The sequence below is a fragment of the Pangasianodon hypophthalmus genome, chromosome 7 (assembly GCF_027358585.1).
Source record: "Pangasianodon hypophthalmus isolate fPanHyp1 chromosome 7, fPanHyp1.pri, whole genome shotgun sequence".
Classification (NCBI taxonomy): domain Eukaryota; kingdom Metazoa; phylum Chordata; class Actinopteri; order Siluriformes; family Pangasiidae; genus Pangasianodon; species Pangasianodon hypophthalmus.
In genome coordinates, this window is record NC_069716.1 from 7,589,466 (window position 1) to 7,612,417 (window position 22,952).

The 22,952-nt window shown below is 36.9% G+C and overlaps 3 protein-coding genes across 5 annotated transcripts; all 3 read right to left on the bottom strand.

The window, feature by feature from the left end:
* Positions 1-2,914: 2,914 nt before the first annotated feature.
* LOC113542906 (probable E3 SUMO-protein ligase RNF212) lies at positions 2,915-13,505 on the bottom strand. 2 transcript variants are annotated; one of them, XM_026940750.3, is made up of 13 exons: positions 13,381-13,505; positions 11,550-11,661; positions 11,201-11,262; positions 11,031-11,105; positions 10,273-10,329; positions 10,128-10,186; positions 9,981-10,040; positions 9,706-9,764; positions 8,130-8,226; positions 7,257-7,299; positions 6,937-7,000; positions 4,974-5,043; positions 2,915-3,573 (listed from the first exon to the last, which is right to left on the bottom strand). In XM_026940750.3, exons 2-13 carry the CDS (start codon positions 11,656-11,658, stop codon positions 3,426-3,428), a joined length of 903 nt encoding a protein of 300 aa, XP_026796551.3. In that variant the 5' UTR covers positions 11,659-11,661; positions 13,381-13,505; the 3' UTR covers positions 2,915-3,425. The 2 variants fall into 2 exon arrangements, with proteins under 2 accessions (XP_026796551.3, XP_026796550.3); XM_026940749.3 differs by having other exon boundaries at positions 2,915-3,576.
* On the bottom strand, positions 13,444-18,150 carry si:ch211-255i20.3 (transmembrane emp24 domain-containing protein 11). Its single transcript, XM_026940766.3, has 5 exons — positions 17,893-18,150; positions 16,757-16,845; positions 16,536-16,661; positions 15,419-15,565; positions 13,444-15,228 (listed from the first exon to the last, which is right to left on the bottom strand). Exons 1-5 carry the CDS (start codon positions 18,020-18,022, stop codon positions 15,079-15,081), a joined length of 642 nt encoding a protein of 213 aa, XP_026796567.1. The 5' UTR covers positions 18,023-18,150; the 3' UTR covers positions 13,444-15,078.
* Positions 18,151-18,358: 208 nt separating this feature from the next.
* On the bottom strand, positions 18,359-22,539 carry spon2b (spondin 2b, extracellular matrix protein). 2 transcript variants are annotated; one of them, XM_053235703.1, is made up of 6 exons: positions 22,214-22,539; positions 21,362-21,642; positions 21,003-21,226; positions 20,458-20,649; positions 20,185-20,368; positions 18,359-19,201 (listed from the first exon to the last, which is right to left on the bottom strand). In XM_053235703.1, exons 2-6 carry the CDS (start codon positions 21,579-21,581, stop codon positions 19,014-19,016), a joined length of 1,008 nt encoding a protein of 335 aa, XP_053091678.1. In that variant the 5' UTR covers positions 21,582-21,642; positions 22,214-22,539; the 3' UTR covers positions 18,359-19,013. The 2 variants fall into 2 exon arrangements, with proteins under 2 accessions (XP_053091678.1, XP_026796549.1); XM_026940748.3 differs by having other exon boundaries at positions 18,360-19,201; positions 21,362-21,600; positions 22,214-22,538.
* Positions 22,540-22,952: the final 413 nt, after the last annotated feature.

The window sequence follows — 22,952 nt, forward strand, 5'->3', positions numbered from 1 at the left end:
ATCTCAATTCCGCTCATCTAAATTACCTTTAGTTTGCTCAACCATGGTGCAAATAACTCACAATTACACTCATTTCCATCTTGAATTGAGTTCTCTGATGAAGTACATAATTGCTTGAACATTTGTCTACCGTGTACCATTACGCGGCATGATATGGATGATTTCATGCACTACACAAGAAGCCATATGTGTGTGTCTGTGTGTTTGTCTTTAGTGATTCATTGTCTGTGTTTGATGTGGTTATGGAGTCCAATGTTTGCTTTTACATTACTGCGACATAGTTTTTCTTGTGTGGTATTGAATAGGTTTTCCCTTTTCTCCCTTTCTATAGTGGTCACTGTGTCTGATGTGGTCATGTCTGATTCTTTATATATGGTTGGTTTTTTTTATTTACAGATGTCATTGTATTTTATAGTATTTATGCTTAATTTTGCTACTTGGCGTCATATAGTATATTTAGATTTAAATTCTTCCTAAGATAAACAGTAATTATTGAATAATCATGAACATGGTCATGTTTGCTTTCAAACGCACTATGGAACGAATTTTGTGTTTGCACACACTAGTTAAATTTGTTTTTGAAGTTTGGCTTTTAAATCCAATAATGTACAAATACTGTAATTATTTATTATTGAGTTCAGAATAACTGCTCTCCATAAAGTAGGCAATATTAGAACAGTTACTTCACAACTGAAATACTTTATGAGTTGTATTCTAGCATTATATATCCAGGCTCACTTTATTCCTCTTGGATAAAGATAAGTCTAGCGGTTTGTTTTTAGGCTTCTTGGACCTGCTGCTTTCCTGAGTTCCAGTCTATTCGAGTCTGCCTCTCACATCCAATCTGCTTCACCGTGACTCCATCATGAAGAGCTTTATGCCTTACTCGATTGCATGCCTCTCCATCTGTACAATACAATTAAGCCATTGTTCAATCTCCTCTCAGTCAGAGTGGGCTTAAAAAGTCCAACATATGTAACCTTATGTTCAATTACGGTCATTTGAGTGGATCGTCAAGCTGCGTTTAGAAATGTGTAACTTAATGCTCGGCCATTGATTTGTAGCGGCGCCGTAAAAACACGTTGGTGAACTGTGCCAACTTATGTGGAGACGTTTTGTTCCTGTCTGTCTTTGGACTGGATCTCTTATTCTAAGTCTATTTAGAGAGTAATACTGACTGCCTGAGATTTGTGCTGTTTGAACTCCAAAGCCAGAGGCAGGTTGGCCTGTACCAACACAACTGCATATGGAGCTAATGAGCACCAGGTGTGTGTGAACGTATGCCCACACTTCAGCTATACGTACTACCACGATTGCTGCCCAACTCTTCCTCTAGCTCCCTCTATAGATTCCAGAGTGCAATTGCACAATTCTGTAAAAATTTTTACTACATTGTAGCAGCTTATTTTTCCTACCAATATGAATATAATGGCTGATTATGATCACTTGGTAGATTTTACAGTGTCTTTATGGCACAATTTGATAAGCAGAATCTTCAGGGTTTCAGTTTTGGGCTGGTTTCCTGATTGCCAGGTTCCAGCAAGATTTTGTGAGTTTCCTTTGCATTCCATCGAGGTGAGCAGCCTGGAAATTTAACTGCCTGCAAAGATTTTTTTTACCCTGTTGTAGTAATTGTGGGAAGTGATTATTGTACATACATGCTCTCTCTCACTTGCGCTCTCTCTCTCTCATTTGCGCTCTCTCTCTCTCACTCTCTTACCCATGGGCACACATGTATGCCTCTTACTATCCTTGTGAGAACCTTCCATTGACATAATTATTAATGTATTATTAATGATTTCCTTGTCAGAATATCCTAACTGGCAGATACTCCTATCCTTGTGGGGACATTTGGTCCCCACCAAGACATAAAAACATGCCCGTACACACACACACACACACACACACACACACACACACACAGTATACCACCACGTCAGGGGAAAACAGCTACCAGATGTGCCATTACCAGAGCAAACCTTACATGCACAGGGGTAAGACAGAAAGACATTGTTAAGTGTAGAGTGAGTGTAGAGCGATTTGTAATATAGTGTGATGCGAAGAATCAGAAGCAGATCAGTTCAAGGTCACAATCTTTCTGCAGCATCAGCTTCAATTTGCAAAGATAAATGTTTCCTGTCATTGAACTCTTTTAGAAACTCATCTAAGAGTTTGCATGGAAAAAAGGGGGAAGGGAAGTACACACGCCTTTCTTTTATCTAACAGTGTAATTGTTGTGTTGCTAGATTTTCTAATTTTGTATAGCACTCTGCTTTGGCTATGGAATAAGGTTTTGCTTAAATGCTTTTTCCCGAAACGATCCCCCACCAATCAAGAACGTCTGCCAATTACACCAATTCCAGCAACTTAACTTAACGTCTCCATGTAATGACAAAACCTCCATAGAATAACAGCTACATGCAGCATTTGAGCACTTGCCATCCCACTCTGTAAATCTTAAGTGCAGTTGTGACAGGCTGAACTGTGTGCAGTAAGGAGATACTTTTATACCTCGAGGCAGTACAGAGATCAAACAAAGACTTCCGAGGTTGCGCTAATATGTCGTGTCTGCCATGTAACACAAGCCCATTAAGAGCGATGACACAATTATGTTTTGCATGTCTCTTCACACAGCAGTCTGATTCACCACATGCCTCACAGGGACTGTAAGTTGGACTGGGCTACTTGAGTGACTCATACTGGCTCAGAAGTCTGTTTCATGCATTCCTTTTTTTTCATATTTCAAGCACAACATCAAAGATGCATCTCTTAACTCACATGACAACTTTAAAATTTCTTATTTGCCAATGTTCAGCTTTTCAGCTCAAAATATACAGATTGCATTTTTAGGAAGTCAAAATGAGTTTGTCATTCATTTATGCCGCACAGAAATGAATAAAAAAGCGTGTCCGAATCAAAGCAATCACTTTAATATACCAAATCATCAATGCAAAACCAGGTTCAAACAATTCAGTGATATGGTATTTACGAGTTTGGAGAATAAAACACGCTCTCTGTGCAGATTCACAGGTGCAGCTGACATGCAATGAATCATACAACAGCATATTAAAATCCACAATCACAGCCCACTCATGCCACATCTGTGATTGATTACTGCAAACACAGATATTTAACGGAAAAAAGCACAACACATAAAGGCTATTATATCATACCCTGAAGCCCTGAAGCCCTAGTTAATATAAAACTATTGTGGTGTGAGCACAGGGGAAGCTACAAATTGCTACAGTTGTTATGAGTAGGCATGCATATGTATATTCTTGTCCTCTTGCAGATGGCTGAACACAAGACCTTGTCTTCGAATTAATCTGTTGTGTTTCCAGGGTAGCATCATAGTAAAGCTGTACAAGAATAGCCCCCTTGTTCTTTAGCCACTGGTGATATTTTAAGATCGTTGCTATAATATATCAGGGTGGAGGTCCCAGAGAGGACATGGAGGGGTATTTGTAAGTTGGGGGCATTTTGAATACCGGCGTTTCCCACGGCGTTTCTCTGCAATACAGTGTGTTATTGGAGGAGGCCAACATGGGTTCCCTCAGGCTACTGGAAAGTACTCTACTGAAAACAGAGACAAAGAACATCTCATAGATCCCATATTACATCCAATATACACTCACTGTGCACTTTATTAGGAACACCAGTACACCTACGCAATCATGCAGTTATCTAATCAGCCAACTGTGTGGCAACAGTGCAATGCATAACTTCATGCAGATACCAGCAGCTTTGGGTAGAGTTCACATTAACCATCAGAATGGGGAAAAATGTGATCTCAGCAATTTTGACTGTGGTATGGTTGTTGGTGTCAGGCAGGCTGGTTTGAGTGTTTCTATAACTGCTGATCTCCTGGGATTTTCATGCAGAACAGTTTCTAGGGTTTACCCAGAATGGTGCAATAAAGAAAAAACATCAACCTCTGCGAACTGAAACGCCTTGTTTATGAGAGAGATCAACGGAGAATGACCAGACAGAAAGCTAACAGAAAGGCTACAGTAACTCAGATAACCACTCTGTACAACTGTGGTGAGCAGCAAAGCATCTCAGAATGCACAACACGTCAAACCTTGGGGCAGATGGGCTACAACAGCAGAAGACCACGTCGGGTTCCACTTCTGTCAGCCAAGAACAGCCCAAGCTGTTCTGCAGTGGGCACAGGCTCAACAAAACTGGATAGTTGAAGACTGGAAAAATGTAGCCTGTTCTGATGAATCTCGAGTTCTGCTAAGGCACACAGATGGTAGGGTCAGAATTTGGTGCCAACAGCATGAATCCATGGACCCAACCTGCCTTGTCTCAACAGTTCAGGCTGGTGGTGGTGGTGTAATCGTGTGGGAAATGTTTTCCTGACACACTTTGGGCCCATTAATACCAATTACTAATCACTTGAATGCCACAGCCAATTTTAGTATTGTTGCTGACCATGTGCACCATGTCACAAAGCAAAAGACATCTTAAACTGACAATGAGTTCAATGTTCTTCAGTGGTCTTTCCAGTCACCGGATCTAAATCCAATAGAACACCTTTGGGATGCGGTAGAATGGGAGATTTGCAGCATGAAAGTGCATCTAAAAATTCTGCAGGAATTGCATGATGCAATCATGTCAGTATGCACCACAATGTCACAGGAATATTTCCAACATCTTGTGGAATCCATGCCATGAACAATTGAGGCTGTTTTGAGAGCAAAGGCAAACCCTACCCAGTATTAGTATAGTGCTCCTAATAAAGTGCTGCGTGAGAGTATATGTGCTGCAACACACACACACACTATATATATATATATATATATATATATATATATATATATATATATATATATATATACACACACACACACGCACACACACATACATACATATATATATATATATATATATATATATATATATATATATATGTAGAAATGATCTTAAATTCTTCTGCTTCTTATTCTTTGATCTGGGGGAAAAAATACCTGACACTGGCACTTTGTACTGAGTGGCTACCCATAGTGCTCTGACTTGCTGTTCTGTGGGGAATGGTACCTAAAAAGAAGATACTCTGATTTAGAAGAACTTAATTTCCCATTGCTTGCATCCTTCGTTCTTTTCTTGCAATATATATTTGGTTTAATTGGTTTTAATTGCTTAGCGCAGTGTTTCTCAACCGGGGTAAGTGGACCCCTTGTGGTCTGTGGCATAATTACAGGGAGTCTGAGGGATTGTTTCTAAATATATTTAAACTATGTACAAGAGGTATTTTTGTTAAATAATTCAACATATACTTTAAATACATTTTTAGGCCCATTAAATTTCAGAAAAGCCACAGACTTCCTGTTTTTTTTTTAAATTAACCTATACACTTAGTTCATTCACAGCTCACTCACTAACGGAGCTTATCTTGCTCATTCTAGAGTGCCCTCGATGTATGTTCAGCATGTCGTTATTAGCGCAAGGTGTGCATTGGGTCCAAACATGATAATTCAGAGTGTTATCAATAAAATGTGTGAACATTTTATTGTTCACTCCTGGCTGGTGGGTAAAATGAATTGTGCATATCAATGTGTAATTTTGATACTTGTTGGTTTATGAAAACATGCAGTGTAAACTACTTATATGTTATTATACATTACATACATTAGAATCATTTATTAATATATACGTATTATGTGGACCACGAAGATCAATCAGAATATGCTAGGGGTCCACAGCTGAAAAAAGGTTGAGAACCACTTGATTAGCAGCTTGATACACATACACATTTCTAATTATAATTACACTATTTACTAAACTGTTCACTGCGCACTGATTGCATGTACTGCACATATTGTACATTTTCATACAAACTGCAAACCAAGACATTCTTTAAAAAAATAATAAATTAAGTGTACACAATAATAAATAGAATGTACATAATTTTCCTGCTTACCCAAATAAGTCCATTAGCCAAGACATTGGACCTCATTTATCAATCTCTCTGTAAATGTTTGTAGGCCAAATCAAACTAAAAATTCCTGCCAGATTTACAAAAATCTCTGTAACTCTGATTGTCTTCATACTTATGTGAGTATAAGCATTCACAGCACAGCTGCTTTACTGATGCCCACAAAGCTCCATAAAAGGCAAAGCTCACAGAGATGAAAACGACAAAAAGATGACTAAAAGGTGAAAGATTGCCTTCTAAGCCTGGTGTGCACGAAATGTTCCAGTAATGCAGCTTAGCCATCGCAGTGCGTTGGATACCATAGACACACCTTAACTCTAACTCCTTTTACACAGCAGCGTTATGTCTTGATTAAATGGCTGGTCTTATTTGGTCTTCATTTATGGATTTGTTTTTGAACACTTTCTTTCAAGTGATTAATCAAATTTTCACTAATTAATGTGTGCAGTTGAAATAAATAACTGATTTAGACGTGTCAATGTAATCTGTTCATACATTTGCAGTAAATCCCAAGCCTCAGATCAGGTCAGGTTCACAATATTGTGTCTCCATATATGTAAATTTACACAAACTCAGGAGCTCTCTTATAATACGAACATTTCCCAAACTAATTTGCTTTTCATGAATATCAAATTTCTTGTGTAAAAGCTCTTGCTAATGATTTACGAATAAATTCATTCATGTCCAGCTTCATAAATGAGGCCCACTATTGTCTAACGTCTGATGTTTGATAAAAATGATCTTTTGCACTAATATAGCTAACAAGTAAAATAAAAAAGAAAAAGACTATTCACCCAGGAAAGGGAAAATTGTGTACATTTTATTTTTGGATTTACTTAATTATTATTAATTAACTTTATTTATTTAAATATGTGCACTGTTCATTTGTTTAGCTTTCTCTTAATCTTGCTCTTCTTAAATAAGTCACAGAAATCAGTGAAAGAAATCAGTAGAAGAAATTGTGTTATCAGCAGAACAATATTTGACAGACTAACCTATCCGACCATCTTGTGGTGGGCTGATGAGACAAAGTCTGGAAACGCTTCCAGACATTGAGGGCTATTTGGGAAAGCAAGAATTTAGAAAAATTATGGAAAAATTATGGTTATATCAAGATAATGATAAATTTGACTTGTGGTACACACTGTGGCATATTACACAGGAACTATGAGTTTAAAAAAATTCCATAATTTCAGAGAAATAATAACTTGATAATTTGGGCACGGTTCAGTCTAATTATATTTAAAAATATATCTAAAATGTTGAAATAAATCTTTAAACTTAACTTAAAGATAAACTATAGGAATCAACTTACTTTAATGGAAAAAGCCCTGCTGTCAATGTCCATGTTTTCAGTTCTGAAGGAACATGATTACACAAGCATCACTAATACTTGACGTTGATTACACAGCACACACTTTGGCCACTTCATTTGCTTTGTGCATTTGCTTGCTGTTCACAGTTTGTATCAGACAATTCAGGAGTGCCCCCTTGTGTTGCTGCTAGTTAGACTGTTGTTACATCAGATCATGCATGCCTCCACTCAGTTCACTGCACTGTACATTTATCTCTATATGGGTACCACATGACATTACAGTAAATTGTTTGAATAAGAAACCACAGCAGACATAGCAGAAGTGAGCCATCCAGACCATTATAGCATCAGCAATGCTCTGCTGTAGCTCTGAGGTGGTCGCCGGCTCCATAAGAGCTAAGCTTATCCAAACAACTACAGACTAATAAGGTTCTCCGATGAATGAAGGCAGGATATGCTGAATTTACATGGCGAGGATCACCTTTCTGCCTTGCAGTTCAGAACTGCTGTGGCTTAGGAGCAGAGGAAAGTGCTGGAGACAACCCCCATCGTCTACGTTAACAGTGTGCCCTGATTCCCCATGTGACAACCATTTACATGAGGGGTGAATGGAAAGACTGTGGACTATTCAGGAAGAGCATTACAATGCATTTAATTAAACTGAATGAATTTAAATGTTCTGAACAAACATTCTCAGAGTAGAGTTTTTCATGGAACGCACTTCACCTGAAAGATCATTTAATGGGTCATTTAAATATAAATTAAGTAATTAAATGGAATAAAATGAAATATGCAATAACATAATGCATCAGAACCAATAAACAGAGTTGTGTATTATTCCTGAACGTATCGTACAGTGTATGTGGTACTCACAGGCTTGCGGTGGATGGTTGGCGAGACAGACACACTGGAGAGGAGTAGGGGATTTTTGTCACTGAGGGAGCTGATGAAGTTGGCGATGACGAGTACCCTTAATAAAAAAGAAAGCAACCGTATTATTAAAAGAACATACAAATGCATGGGCATTGATTCAGTAGTGCTCTCTTGTGTCACACATAGGTATTTAGTTCCTAGTTCTTTTTTTCTTATGGTCATCTTCGACAGTCTTTAACAGTAACTGTAAATAGTGATGCTTAATTTCACAAGCCTTTTTCCTTTTGCATTTTCAACTTCACATTTACCAACAATATGCCTTTCTATCCAGTTTTTAAACAATTCGATTATGACATAAAGGTAGTTCAGCTCATGTAAATGATTCAGTACAACTGAAAAGTATGAAGAATGTAGTGCGCTCCAGAAATACTGCCATGCATCAAAAACTGAACATAAATGATTACATAACAAACATTACAAACAGCAATTAAAATTTTCCACTCTTTGTTCTAACAAAAATGATTATCATAACTACTTTTTCAAAAATAATAATATTGTGCAAAACTAACTTACACCTCTAAGAAATATTTTAAATAAATGCAAAATTGTTATTCTTGACAAAACATATATTATTTTTAATTTGCTCTTAGTCCCCATTAACACTCTTGGTGTCTTTAACCTGCTTCTTTGGGGTATAAAAGTTGCACACATTTGTCATTCAACCAAAGAACTTTCAACACAAAAAAACAGTTGGATGTTGACCTTTACAACCCAGTTAACGAGTTTAAAAAAAAAATACATAAGCAGTTAAAAATACCAGCACTGCTTTCATAACAAAAAGCTGTTTAGAAGCATTGTGAGAAGTAAGCCCTTCCTGAGAATATCAACCAAACTTCACCAGGCATCATTAGAACTGGCATGCGTGGTAGTCCTACGAGACCAAAATCAAACTTTTTGGTCATGTACATAACCCGGATATTTAATGACAGAATTCATACAAGGAAAAGCACCTGATAATGGCTGTAAATTGTGCTGGCGGTTTTGGGGCTGTTTAATGGCGGGCAGTTCAGGGGCTCTTATGAAGATTGATAGCATTATGAATTCTGCTGAGTTCCGGGATAATTAAGCCCAATACCTGGCTACCTGTCAAAAGGTTTACACTTTCAACAAGATGATAAACCACACATATTTCATAAACAAAACATATATGGTTTAAAAAAAATAAAATAAAAAATCTGTGTTATTACAGTGTTCATCTCAATGTTGGGATTTGAAATCTATTTCCATTGAAGTGATCAGTGATGTAGATATGAGGAATGAACTCTGTGAAATTGCTGAATCCACAACTGAATTAGCCAAAACTGATAAACAGAGAATGGCTGATAATTTTTTTTTTTTATTGCACTGCTTTAAAACGATGTGTTTAAAAAAGTTTAAATAGAATTACACAATGCCCCTGAATGTTTGACCTCAAAATATAACACATTGCATGTGCCATTCTTTGTATAATTTTATTTTTCTCATTATCATGAAGAGTGCCAATAATTCTCGAGGGTGACCATATGTTATGCTTTACCTGGTTTGAAACAATTGGAGGCGTGCAAATCCCTGTTAGACTGTAATCCCACTCTGGAACTGGAAAATATAAAAGCAGATAATTTAAGCTATAATGATTTTTCTGTATAATTCTCACCCTGAAAGCACTTAAACCCACTGCCCCTTTTTAAACCAAACTTTTATCAATTATATAATGAAAATCATGATATTTCATCATATTTATATATGCCCATCATTCTTTTCAGGCCATATTTAGAGCACTAAATGCCATTCTAGAGCTGTAAGAAGCAATACCTTTGCTGCTGAAGAGCTACTTCTAACTTTGATATGTAGGCCTTCTGCTCTGTAATTTTTCTGTGCAGAAAATAATGAACGTTTAGTCAGGAATTAAGCAATAATTTTATATTTCACTGTAATATTCCATCTAATCAAAATTCTTACTTTGACATTTGTTTCATTTCTTGCTGCATTTTGAGTAAAGCCTCCCTCATTTTTTCACTCTATTAAAAACAAACAAATTTATGACATACCTTTACTTAATAACACAACAATAAAGATTAAAAAAAAAATCTCACATAACTCTTACCTTCTCCTGATAGTGGGCTAGTAACCTTTTCTGGTGTCTTGCCTGGAACTGCAAGACCTAAACAGTTGAAAAAGTGTCTACTTTATCTGCTTGATTGCTGTGTCGGATTCTTAGTGCTAACAAAGTCTAGGGCTGTCACGAATACCCGATTATCACTGACTACTCGATTATAAAACATCATCCTCGTGGAAATTTTCATGTATAATCGACCACTGATGCTCCAGAAGGTAGTGATAATGAGCATCAAACTTGGCTTTGGAAGATGGAAAGATCATTCAGTGGAAGATCATTCAACTTTATGATGGAAAGCAACATGCAAGAGGTTTGGTCCAAGCAAGAAAATGTCCAGTAAATTAATAAAGAGAACTGTACATTTACTCTGTTACTCTGTCTGTTTAATGTTCGTGTGTGTTTATAAATACTCCTGCAGGCGGGCATGTAGAGGATGGAAGATAAGAGAGTGAATAAAACAAAACGAATACATTATTGTTTTTGATTAAATGATAATTTATAATTATGTTCAGTTAACCAGCTTTAAACTACTTTTAAATGACTAAAGTCTGAATGTGACACCCTGCTCTATGATAATGCTAAACGCAATACGCATGTCACAACTACATGATTATTAATTGAAGAAAACAGTAATCAAGTAATCGATTATCAAAATAATCGATAGTGACAACCCTAACAAAGTCTATGACTGGTATGGGTTCAGGGTAAAACAGAGGCAGGCAGACGCTGACCGCTGGTATGGTCACCTTGCTTATCTCTGAGAAGTATTTAACTGCAGTAGTGCTGATATCTGAGAAGAGTGCTCTGACCTCTGCGCTGCTCTGAAATAACATAAAAATGTAAATGTTATAATAATACTTGTAGCCATAGGCATTACAATTCTACCAGAAGAACAATAAAGTCTGATGCGACTTACTTTATCTGAGAGCAGAGACAGCTGACATTTTGCTTTGCAGATCAGACACTCGCCTTCTTTTCCTAAAGCAACAACTACACTGTGACAGATGCACAACAACCAAATAGCAAAAGGAGGTAACACTCCAAAACTACAAAACATCCACTACTAATTCTCTATATTCGCCACCTGAATATTATCTGATCGACAGTGCTCCTGTGGTGGTCCTTTCCCATTCCCACTGAATGAATACAATCAGTAATTGTACACCTATAAACTGACCTATACACCAGGGTACAGTAAGCGTACCTTATAAAGTGTCAAATCATTAATTAGACATCAATAAATTAAGTTGATGGAGATAAATTACCTTTTTGAAAGCATATGTTGCAGATAATATGACCACAATTTGTCAGAGCCAGGTGGATATCCGGTCCTGGAGACTTAAAGCACGAATTACAGCATATCCACTGGGACATATTCTGCATGATTACATACACTTTATGATACAGATTACATTTTAACGTTACACGGTGTATATATTTCATATATTAAATGTTATTAGGCCATCAGGCACACTGACAGAAGAGGGAGAAGTCCTACGGTCACAGTGCTTAACTGTCAGATTGCAGATATGTTCAATATTATTTAGTACTGTGATAAAAAAGCAATTTTTTATGTTGCAGACATTAAACATGTAATAACTGGAATGAATATAAATGGATAACATGAAATAAGATTGTAATATTGTAATTACATACTGTGAATTAATGTAATTCATACTGTGATTGATATATTGTCTGTGTGCTATTTAGAGGACAAGAAACTAATCGAATGTCACACTGAGCTTGGTGCTTAAATACTGAGATGTGTCTCAGTAACAGCCACAGAATTTGTGTATGTCATAACTAGACGTTTCTCTCTATAAAGAAAAAAATACATTTGTAATTTTCTTCTTCCACTAAGAAGGGAAACATTTTGAAGTGCCATTACATAATCACTGCAATGCACTAGACAATGAGGTAATGAGGTAAATGGCTTTGTTTACATGCACATCAATATTCCAATATTAATCAGAATTTGGCAATATTCTGATTAGTACTGAGTCATGTGTTGCAATCCGATTGCCTGATTCAGATTAAGACAATATTCTGATTTCCCAAATTCTGATTCCCTCCCCTGGAACATGCCTGTTTAAATCGGAAATTTGTTGTATGTAAACACCATATTCAGAAAATCCCCTCTAAGAAATGACAATTCAGACAAACTTACAACAATAATATTCCGATGCCTGTACACATATAAACATCATATTCGGAATGTGGCTGCAATCCGAATATAGACCTTAAATAAATGGAATTTGATGTGCATGTAAAAGTAGCCACTGTTGGACTCAAATTTCCAGAATGCAATCTAGTTATACGACGCAGTTGCACAAAGGCTTGGCTATTTATCTACAAGATGATAAATACAATGGAGTTGATGGCGGATGGAGTCGTTAGCATGAAAGTTGAAGCTCTGGAAGCTGATCTGTTTGAGCAGAGTGCACAGATGTGGAGGTGAGACAGCTGGACAGACTAGAGGACTAAAGCACTGCTGCATCGCTCTCTTTAGGTAGAGGCTAATTCCCACTGGTTCCAGGATCAGCAGGCAGTCAGACGGCATTGTGGGTAATGTAGGAAACCAGTGAAAATAGTCAATGATAGTCAACCAAAGTTTAAACTAAAATAGACAACTAAGAATTTCATTACAAAATAAATCATGGATCACATGATTAAAGATCACATGATAATTATAAAGATTAATATTAAAGTGGTTTAGGATGAATTTTCACTTTAAAAAAAAGAGCCTGAAGAATAATAAATAGTTACAGAAGTCTAATGTTTTGCAGTTTTTATATTTAGGAAAATGTTGACATGGGAGTAAAGTTGTAGGCTTTTATTTCCTTATGTTTATGGCTTTACTATTGTTTATTTTCAATAATTAATATACACTTTACTTTTGCTTATACACCTTGACTTTCAGGTTCTACCTTCACCACCACACAGGTGGAACAAAAATGGCGTTTACAGAAAGATCAGCTAAATGACTGAGTATAGCTATAACCATAACAATATTTATCCGTAAACATAGCTAAGTACAAAGCAGAAACCTAGAAAGTATAAATAGTTAGCTAGCTAGTCAATTAGCCGCCAACTCACCCGTTTAATTCCAGCTTAGAAGACTAGCTAACTGTCGAGCAAACTGCACACAGACTCGGTTAGCTAGCTGTTTTTTTTTTTTAATGAAGAGAACCTGTTCACCTGCTGTTAGAAACTAGATTATTAATGTGTCCAGTTATTTATTTCGCCACAGGCGTTGGTTTGTTCTGTGTGTTCTGTATGTTTTAACTACTTAACCAGGCTGTAGTTTGACCATTACTATATGTACCCTTTAGTAATCCAGCTAACGCGGCTAGTTAAGTCGACATTTAGCGACGCGCGTGAAATATTTTGGACCATCAAAGCGCGCGAATGTGTATGACTGGGTTGCCAGGTCCCTTAGAATCGTACCGAGTAAGGCTCAAGACAACACCAAACAAAATCCAAAAATGTATAACCATGTCTGACAAACAACACGAAATTTAGACCAAGATAACAGTTTCCTCACAAGATAATTGTTGGTTTGTTTTTGTGCTGTGATACTTTGGTTGTGTTGTTGGATTTGGTTTTGTGCTGGAATAATGTTGTTGTGTTGTCAAATTTCTATTTGTATTTCTATTTTCTATCTGGTTTTGTGCTGTGATAGTGTCTTGTGTTGTGATAATGTTGTGTTGTCAGATTTCTGTTTGTAATGTGATAATGTGTTGTGAATGTGTTCTTGGATTTGAATGTGTGTTGTGATAATAATGTTGCTGTCAGATTTGATTTTGTGTTATGATAGCATTGTTGTGTTGTCAGATTTAGTTTCGAGTTGCAGTAATGTTGGGTTGTTGGTTTTGTGCTGTGATAATGTTGTCATGTTGTCGGATTTGGTTTTGTGTCGTGATAATCTCAGCATTAACTCTGTGCCTCTCTTTGAATGTATTTATGTCAGTGACTTGGTCTACCCAGACACATGGCTATTCAGTATATGTAAAATGAGGCCAGACTGAGTTCTTCGTTATTTGCAGAAGGTTTTAAAGAATGATTGTTATATGACAGTGCTGTTTAAAAAACATCCAAGCCTGCCTAAGTCATCCCAAACCACATGGCAAAATGTGTTATTGTCTAATGAGACCAAGGTGGTACTTTTTGGGCATAATTCCAAGAGAGATATTTGATGCAAAAACAAGACAACTTATCACTCAAACAACAGCATACCCATGGTGAAGCATGGTGGTGGCAGCATCTGCAGCTGTTTCTCTTCACCTGCGACTAGGGCTCTAGTCAAGATAGTTTTTTTTTTTTTTTTTGTTTTTTTCTGGGGCATTTTGCAAGGAAGAGTGGAACAAGATTGCCAAATCAAGATGTGCTAAGTTGGTAGACTCTTAACCAAAAAATACTGAGCGCTGCATTGCAAGCAAAAGATGTTTTTAAAAAGTATTAGTTAAGGGGGGTGCACACCTAAGCTAACATTTAATAAAAGATAATTGGAAGGGTTTTTTTTTCTTTCATTTTCTTTTTTTCCCCCTAAAACATTTCTATTTGTTGGTTGCTATATCACAATAATAAAACTTTACTGTTTATATTGGTCTGGTAGGAAGTCCAAAACATAGTTGAGAACAACATCACTTAACGTAATAAGACAAACACTTGTTAGTCAAAATTTAAAAGAAGCACTTATTTAGTTATCTAACATTATATGACAGATGGCTAATATTTACTACTTATGTTAGCTTTCAACTTGGGTAGCTACTAATTTAGCTAGCTTAATAGTTGTTAGACCAATTTCTTTTCAATGAAAAAGTTCTTCAAGCTTCTCATTTGCCAGAATCCCACGGTGAGTAGTATTGAGGTCTGGATTATTGCCCACCACAAAACATTTCCATTTGTTTCTTCACTCATTTGGCGAAATGTTTCCTCACGTTCCTGTGTGTAACAGTACAAACAACGTTAGTTCAATTCAATGTGCACATATTTAAAGGTACAATTTTGTTAATGCGGTCAGAATTAAACACTTTTTTTTCAGTAAGCTCAGTAAGCAGTAATTATTATCAAATGCGTTCTGTTTTCAGACTACTGGAGTCACTTCGCCTTCGTTCCTTCCTCCCATCCTTACCCTCTCGAAGTCTTGCTGCTTGCTGATGAACTGCATCTGGCCTATCAGGTGCTGTATTTTGAACTCCACTGATTCAATGGTGTCTTTGGTCTTGACAGCACTGGGATCGATGGTGTGTTCTACCATCTGCACATCTAGATGCACTTTCTGTACAGGGATACAGTAAGGCTTCTTTCATACATATTTTGCTCTGCCCTGAGACCAGTCATGTGAGTTTTCACTGAAGCTAATGTAAAGGATTGTAAATAGCACAATAAATACTTAAGCATAACAAGAAATACTCTTCATGCAAACCAAAGTGAAAGTATTACAAGCATGTGTCAATATCTAGCTATACAATATAATGTGGTAGTCCATACACACAATAATATCATAATAATAGGACCAGATGTATATTCTGTATATGATTTTACTCTCATGTTCATAGATGTGTTCTAAGTTATATGTTTTTTCACTTTGTTGGTTGGGATGTTAAAGCAGAACACTGGGTTCATGGTTTGTAATCACTTCTACACAAATAGCTGTAACAGTGCCATCTGGTGGTGATTCTTCAGAGACATAAACCGAGCACCAAGCACCAAGAATAAGACCTATAAGCAGTCCATATGTAGCCCAGTCTAGTCAAAATAAGAAGTACAAGATAGTCTTTGTGTGTGTGTGCTAATTTTACTAACATAAAACACTACAGTGCCAGTTATTTCAATTGAGTTCAATTGTTTTTTTTTGTACAGCAATTTTAAATGAGCAAGCCGGAGGTGACAGTGGCAGGGAAAAGCTCCCTGAGACAACATGAGGAAGAAATTTTGAAAGAATCCAGACTCAAAAGGAAACCCATCCTTTTCTGGGCGATACTGGATAGTGGGACATTCACTTTAGTTTCCTAATAGTAAGACTTAAAGTTTTCTAGGAGTATTTACTTTGGTTTCACCCTTGGAGTGACCTACACTCTAGTTAGTGTGAAATGTAGCTGAGATATAACCGTCTCATGTTTTCTCAGCAAGAACTGAATTAAACCATACATGGAACTAAACATGGAGCATTTTACAGATGTAAATACTACCTAAAAGAAATACTGTGACTCACATATAATGTACAATCAGGTTTGGCCGTGACTTACCAAACGCTCGTTTGCAAATTCAGAGAATCTTGTAGTGTTTGATTTCACACAGAGGAAATGCTGCCCAGAGAAATGGGAAGTGAAGGTGAATTTTCCATATTTGCCTAATCGTTTCATCAACAATACCTGCACACATTAGGAAAAGGGTAAGGGTTAAACTCAATGCTGCTGTCAAGTAGCAAAAATCTAAATTATTTACCATGTTATAAATAGTATCCAACCTCAAGATTAGGGTCTTTAACAGTGATAGTTAATCCAAGGTGTGGAGAGTGGTCCTCCTTTCTATCCCAGTGTTCTAGTAAGATATAACCTGGAGGGAAGACAACACTTCAGAGTTACTTTATTTGCATAATGCTGTTTTGTTAATTTGACTGTATAAGAGCTATAGGTGTTGATCCTTGATAATCTAAAGCTAATAATAAACAGATTTTAAAACCTGTTGTTATTTAACAAAGGAAGGTGTTTAAGTGTTGACATGGTGACTCTTTCTGTGAAGAAATGTCTATTTAACATTTATGAAAGGAGTCTCCTGTGTCAGCACTTTGTAAGAGTCCGTAAGTACACTGCCACTGGAAAGTCTTCAGGACAGAGTGCTTCCTGTTTCTCAGTAACATGACAAGCTGTTTTTCTCTTATTAACTTCAAAAGAGATAAAGAATGAGAGACTGTTTATAGTTGCTATGATGTAACTGATAAAGAGATTTGCTCACAAATTGCTGTGGTATAAGAGGAATAAAACACTTTGGGATGTGCTTTTATAGAAAAGTAATCAACTTTGGGGTGGTAACACAGAAGCATCACACCTCACCGTTGTTGATTAGTTTCATATAACAGCATGTCTTGTCATGCTGTATTTCTTATGTATTGTAATAGATTATAATTAATAGTAACATTCCATGAATCAGATGAATGCATCCTGAGGCATCAGTGCACTTTTACACTGTTTGTTGGAAGTTGTTTCATACTGACTGTGAACAAATTTAACATTTTTTTCAACTTACTGATGAAGTGTTACAGTATGAAAATTTAATATACAACATACAGTTTTAGGTACATCACAGTATCAGCTTACAATTTTATAATATAAGTAAAAAGCATTAAAGAACATATAAAGCCAGAATGGCAGTATAAAAATCATTTGCTTATAGAAGCAAATCCATTTTTTTTTTTTTCAATCTTAGCTTCTATCAAAACCATTTAAAACTATTGTTATCTCTGTGTGGTATGATAACAATAGTGTAACATCAGCAGTGTAACTATAACACTATAACAGTACCATACCGTAGAGCTTAAAGCCTAAAGTCACTAGAAGGTATGTTGTTGGATATTGTAAAAGCAGTATCCTTAACATTCTTTACCTGTCACAAGGGTGTCCTCAGGAACCTCCTCAATTATACACTTTTCCCTCTGCGGCGACAAATCAAAGAACATTGCTGAAACTGAAATAGCCAGGCATGATATCAGAAGGCAGGTCTGGGTTAAATTCATTGTGGTTATTGTTATGGTTTCAGAAAAGATAGATAGTACAACTAAAGGAATACTATGGATATCTGTAGTAGTTGTGTGTGAACACGATGGCGAATGTGTGAAATGTCCACCTGCATGGCTTAGTGTTACTCAAACAAGGTTAAAGCGTGATAAGACCAAAGCAGGTGCTTAAAGTAGATAAAGTACCCAAATGGTTAACCTAGTAGTTGTTCTGCTTCACAGAGGACAATGTAGAACGTCATACTTTTATTTTAGGAATGTTTAATTTGTCCCTAAGTTTTTCATGAAGTTTAATACTTGAAAAGGAATCAGGCAGGAAACTGGCAGGCCTTGTATTGTAGCTGAAGCAGTGACACGCATGTTGACAAGAAACAGTTTATTTGTTCAAATTTACAGTTGATATGTACAATTTATTGCATTGAATGTACAGACATTCACCACACAAAAGACATTATATAACTGAACACCTTTCTGAGTAAAGTACTTGACTTGATACTGAAGTGTAGTCGCTCAGTCATTCCACCAGGGGACACCAATTCATATGAGTTTGATACTTTCCATAAATTCAATAATAAAGTTGTTTTTTTTATAGCACCTAATATTGTAATATAGTAAACATTATAGTAAATAGTTAATAAACTGCTGTTCTTGTGTTTTCATATGATACATTTTTGCTTTCCAGTGAAATCACACTTTATAATCATGAAACATTCACTTTGGCTTTATTGAGCTGATGTAGAGGTCAGCAATTTGACAAAACATATCATATCACAATACTCAACAACATTTCTATGATACATAACATGTATGACAATACATGTTTCCTAAAAAAATGCCAGCAAAGCAGTAGTGTTGCTTAAAAAACCCTGAAAAAACATATATAATTACATTGTTTTAAAAACATTATTTTGTGAATCTGTAGTCCAAACTGGATTGTGCTTTGAATGAAGAAAATGAGGATATGAATTGATGGGCGTTATGTGACAGACGCTCACTCACAGTTGTCAGGTACACAGGTTTTCTCCTCCTCGAGAGGTGGGCAGACAGAGCCGTTGTTAGCAGGCTTTATGTGAATGTAGCGGGTGCGATATCTCATGCCTTTCTTTTTCTCCTCGCCACACTGACCTTTGCATAAACCCCAAGGTGACCAGGCAGACACCTCACAGTCAAGAGGGGTATCTGAGGACAAACGCAATGTAAACATTACATTCATGATGTCAGAAAATTAAATTGTACGGCATAAACTTGTGCAAGGCCCATTTTTCAGTCATACAAGATGCATTAATTACTTTAAGTAATAGTGAACATTATGGTCTTCTATAGTTAGGTCATACTATATTAGTAACATTCAATCTGTTATTGTGTAGGAATTAATTGATTAACACAAGTGTATTGCATAGAGGAGCATGCAATTTGCTGTTCATAATAGGTCATATTGTGAATCAGACTTGGATATCTAGCAGCTATTTAATCCTTTTCTGCATCTCTCTAATCAGATATGAACTTTCTGCCACATTCAGTTGCTAAATAGACAGATAGACAAAGAGACACTTTTTCTTAAAAATAAAACCTGGCAGATATCCTTCATAATGAAACCAACATGAAATCTCATTTTTCTCCAAAACCTTTTCAGAAGTTACAGCCTTGTAAAACATTGATCGCTATGGCATGTTGAAGTTGTTGAAAAAGTGGGAAAACAGAAGGTTGGCGCATGAAGACAAAAGCATGACTGGACTTGACATTAGATTTTGTTTCCATGATCAACTCTTCATGACTGCTGAGTTGCAGAAAACCTCCAAATGGACTGACCCCCATAATCCTGTTTGGGTTTGTTGTTTTGGTCACCATGGGGATGGGTAAACTTTTTTTTTTGCTGACACAATTTGCTACAAGCCCACACTCGATTACCTTAAGTTCTCTCCAAAGACCATGACTTGCATTAAACTAGCATATAAGACAGTATGAGATACAGTAAGAACTCTTTTTGTGGCTGTAGCTGTATTTGAGATTGAGTCCAAATATACACAATTTTGACAAATGGACTTTTTGGAAAGAATGGCAATTCTCATCTTGTTTTCTGCTGTTTAGCTGGATTGAGGCATATTGCATATTGACACATTTGTGAAAAAAAAAGTATTGTATGATAATATTTTATAACTTACTTATGAGAGACTCATCTATTTCATTGCCAGTGGGAATTTGGTTGGATTGTGTGGGCTCGATCGGCAAACTAAAGATCTGTTTGCTCTTGATCTTGCTGAGTGTGACCTTGGCTATCGGGGGAAGATTTTTCAATCGTGGATAGAAGAACGAGTTAGCAGGGTGATTTGGAAATGATGACGTTATCTGAGGAAGACAAGAGAAAACAGAGTGACGTTTGACCACTGATACTGATTTTGAGTATTGTGAAAGATTGTCTGTCTGCTTGTGGTTACCTGTGTGACTTTGTCCTGGGGAATGGTCTCAAATTTGGGTGAAGAAAAAGTGAAGCCACTGTCTGTGCCAGCATCATAAGGAAACAGATCAAGGCTAATGTTTTCTTTCCAGTGGTCTCCATCACACAGATTTAGACTGTCTATCCCAATAAACCAGTCTGGGCTCGGGACAATCCGCATAATAAAAGACAACTGTAAAACAAGAACAGTGATAGCATTTTGTTGAGTTTAAGCTCATGTGAACTTAGCACTGCAGATTTGCAAGTTACAAGCTGCAGAGGCTTAAGACTGGGATGACAGATGGGATTAGCACTTGTAAATTTTGATATGTATCCAATGAACTTGCTCTCGTTTGTGAAAATTCCTATACCTTTAGCATAATTGTCTTTTTGGTCCATGTAAGTTAGTACCCACGCTATAATACATACTGTATATGTATATATGTGCAGCCCCATTGAAAGTTCAGTGTATTAAATATGAAGCATACATGACAAGTCTGCTCTTTACATCTCATTATTTTGCGATATATCTAGTGTTGAACTTACAAAGTTGTGCCTGGCATACACCTCGAACTCCGTGCTTGTCTGGCCTGTCCCTCCGAGCACAGCTGACGTGGAAAAGAGGCCGTATACACTCTGGATGCGCTCCCCAGCTGCCTCCACCTCCTTAATCAGAGTCCAAGCTTCTCCTTTTTCAGAGAACTCTCTCACCCCATTACTTGCATATTCGTTTTTTTGCCAGATGTGATAGTCTGAGCTGTGAGTTACCCCTAAAAAGAGTATATGTTAAAATAATAGTGCACAAAGTCTCACACTTTTTATAGGCTACAGCACCCATAATTTTCTCACTAACTGTGGTATGCCCTATAATTAATATTCCTTGACATTCAGAGTATTCCACTCACCAATCAGTGGAGACCACTGAGCAGGAGGCCTGTAAACGGGGTACTGCTTGGGGAAGGCAGTCTGGCTCCACTTGCCTGTAAATGTGAGTCTGTACTTGGCTGTTGAAGGTGCAGTGCAAAGCGAGTCCACTACACTCACAGGCATGGTGGCAATTCCACTAAGTAGGGTTACCATTAAGGTGAAGCACCACAGCAAGCATCTCATACAGATGGTTTTCATCTTTTCCTTTGCTGGTTCTCTGACAGAATATTGAGATTAAACATAGGCATGTTGTTAGCTCCTGTCACATAAGGCAGACATAAAAATTAGAAACACTGAAAAATCTGAATTATTAGTCAGTTTGGATTGTAAATGCATATTTACTACTGAGGACAGAGTGTGGTTTTACAAACAAATTTCCTGAAGTATAAGCTTGTATTACGTGTGCGATGGTTTGGTAGTAAAATAATAAAAGTTTATTAAAATATGCAAATACGTACCAGACACAATTTTTGATAACAACATAATTTATATTCTATTTAGTCTATAGACTACAATTTTTTTAATATATTTTTAATTTTATTTAGTCTATAGGCTATATCTGTGCACATTCTCTATAATATAGGTGATTTCAGGACACCAAATATTTTACATAGCATATAGATATTATTGTTTTTTTTTCATGCATTCTTAAAAGCATGGTGTGGTGCTAGAGTCTCCTTTGCAAGATCTGCAATAATAGATAATAGATGCACCAGTGTCCATACAAGATCCTTAATAAATGTATTAATTGGTCTCGATGTATAAGTATAAAAAAAAGAATTTGGATTTTCACAGCACGTTTGATTAAACAGAGCATGAACACTACTTACTGGCTTTGCAGAGACAGATGAGCTTTCTGCAGAAGAAGTGGAGGTCACCTATGCCTGGGCTGTCTGAGAGAGACTGCGAGACTTGATCACTCCTTGCAGCTATTTATGTCTTTCCACAGTCCCCTCAGTCTAACCGTATCAATAACCTCCTGACCCCTCCCAAAAATGAGTGCTCCATCCTCCATCTTACAATTCCATGTAGGATTTGTTCACAAGCACGCAACTGAGGTTAAATATGTCATAGTTGGAGTCAGGAGACTCTTTTTATTTTCTCCTCCTCCTGGGAAAATGCTTGAGGGAAATCACAGTGTAGAGCTGTGTTGTCTTTTGTTGAAGTGAGAAAGAGAGTGAGAAGGGTGGAGTGTGCTGATTTGAGTGTGGAAACAGACTTGGATTCTGCCTCTGCAGTGTAGGCACCACCACTAACCCTTAAGCTAACTGATCCCGCATGCCACCCACAATTGCTTCCACATGCTCACGTTTTGGCAACCTTTTAACAACTATCTCTAGTTTCCTAGCACTACAGTTCCAGTGAGATGCTTGTGCGTGTGTGTTCTATACTTCAAATCCTTCTTTTTTAGAAGATGGAATTGGATTTAAGAACCTTTAATATGCAATTTGCTTCGAGTCATTTTTGCTTTATGGAATTGGAGCATAAATGTGGTGGACATGTGGTTTCATGCCTGTGTCATTCTGAGGTCAGTTGGTATCAGTCGTCACTGATTATTCATTCAAGCTG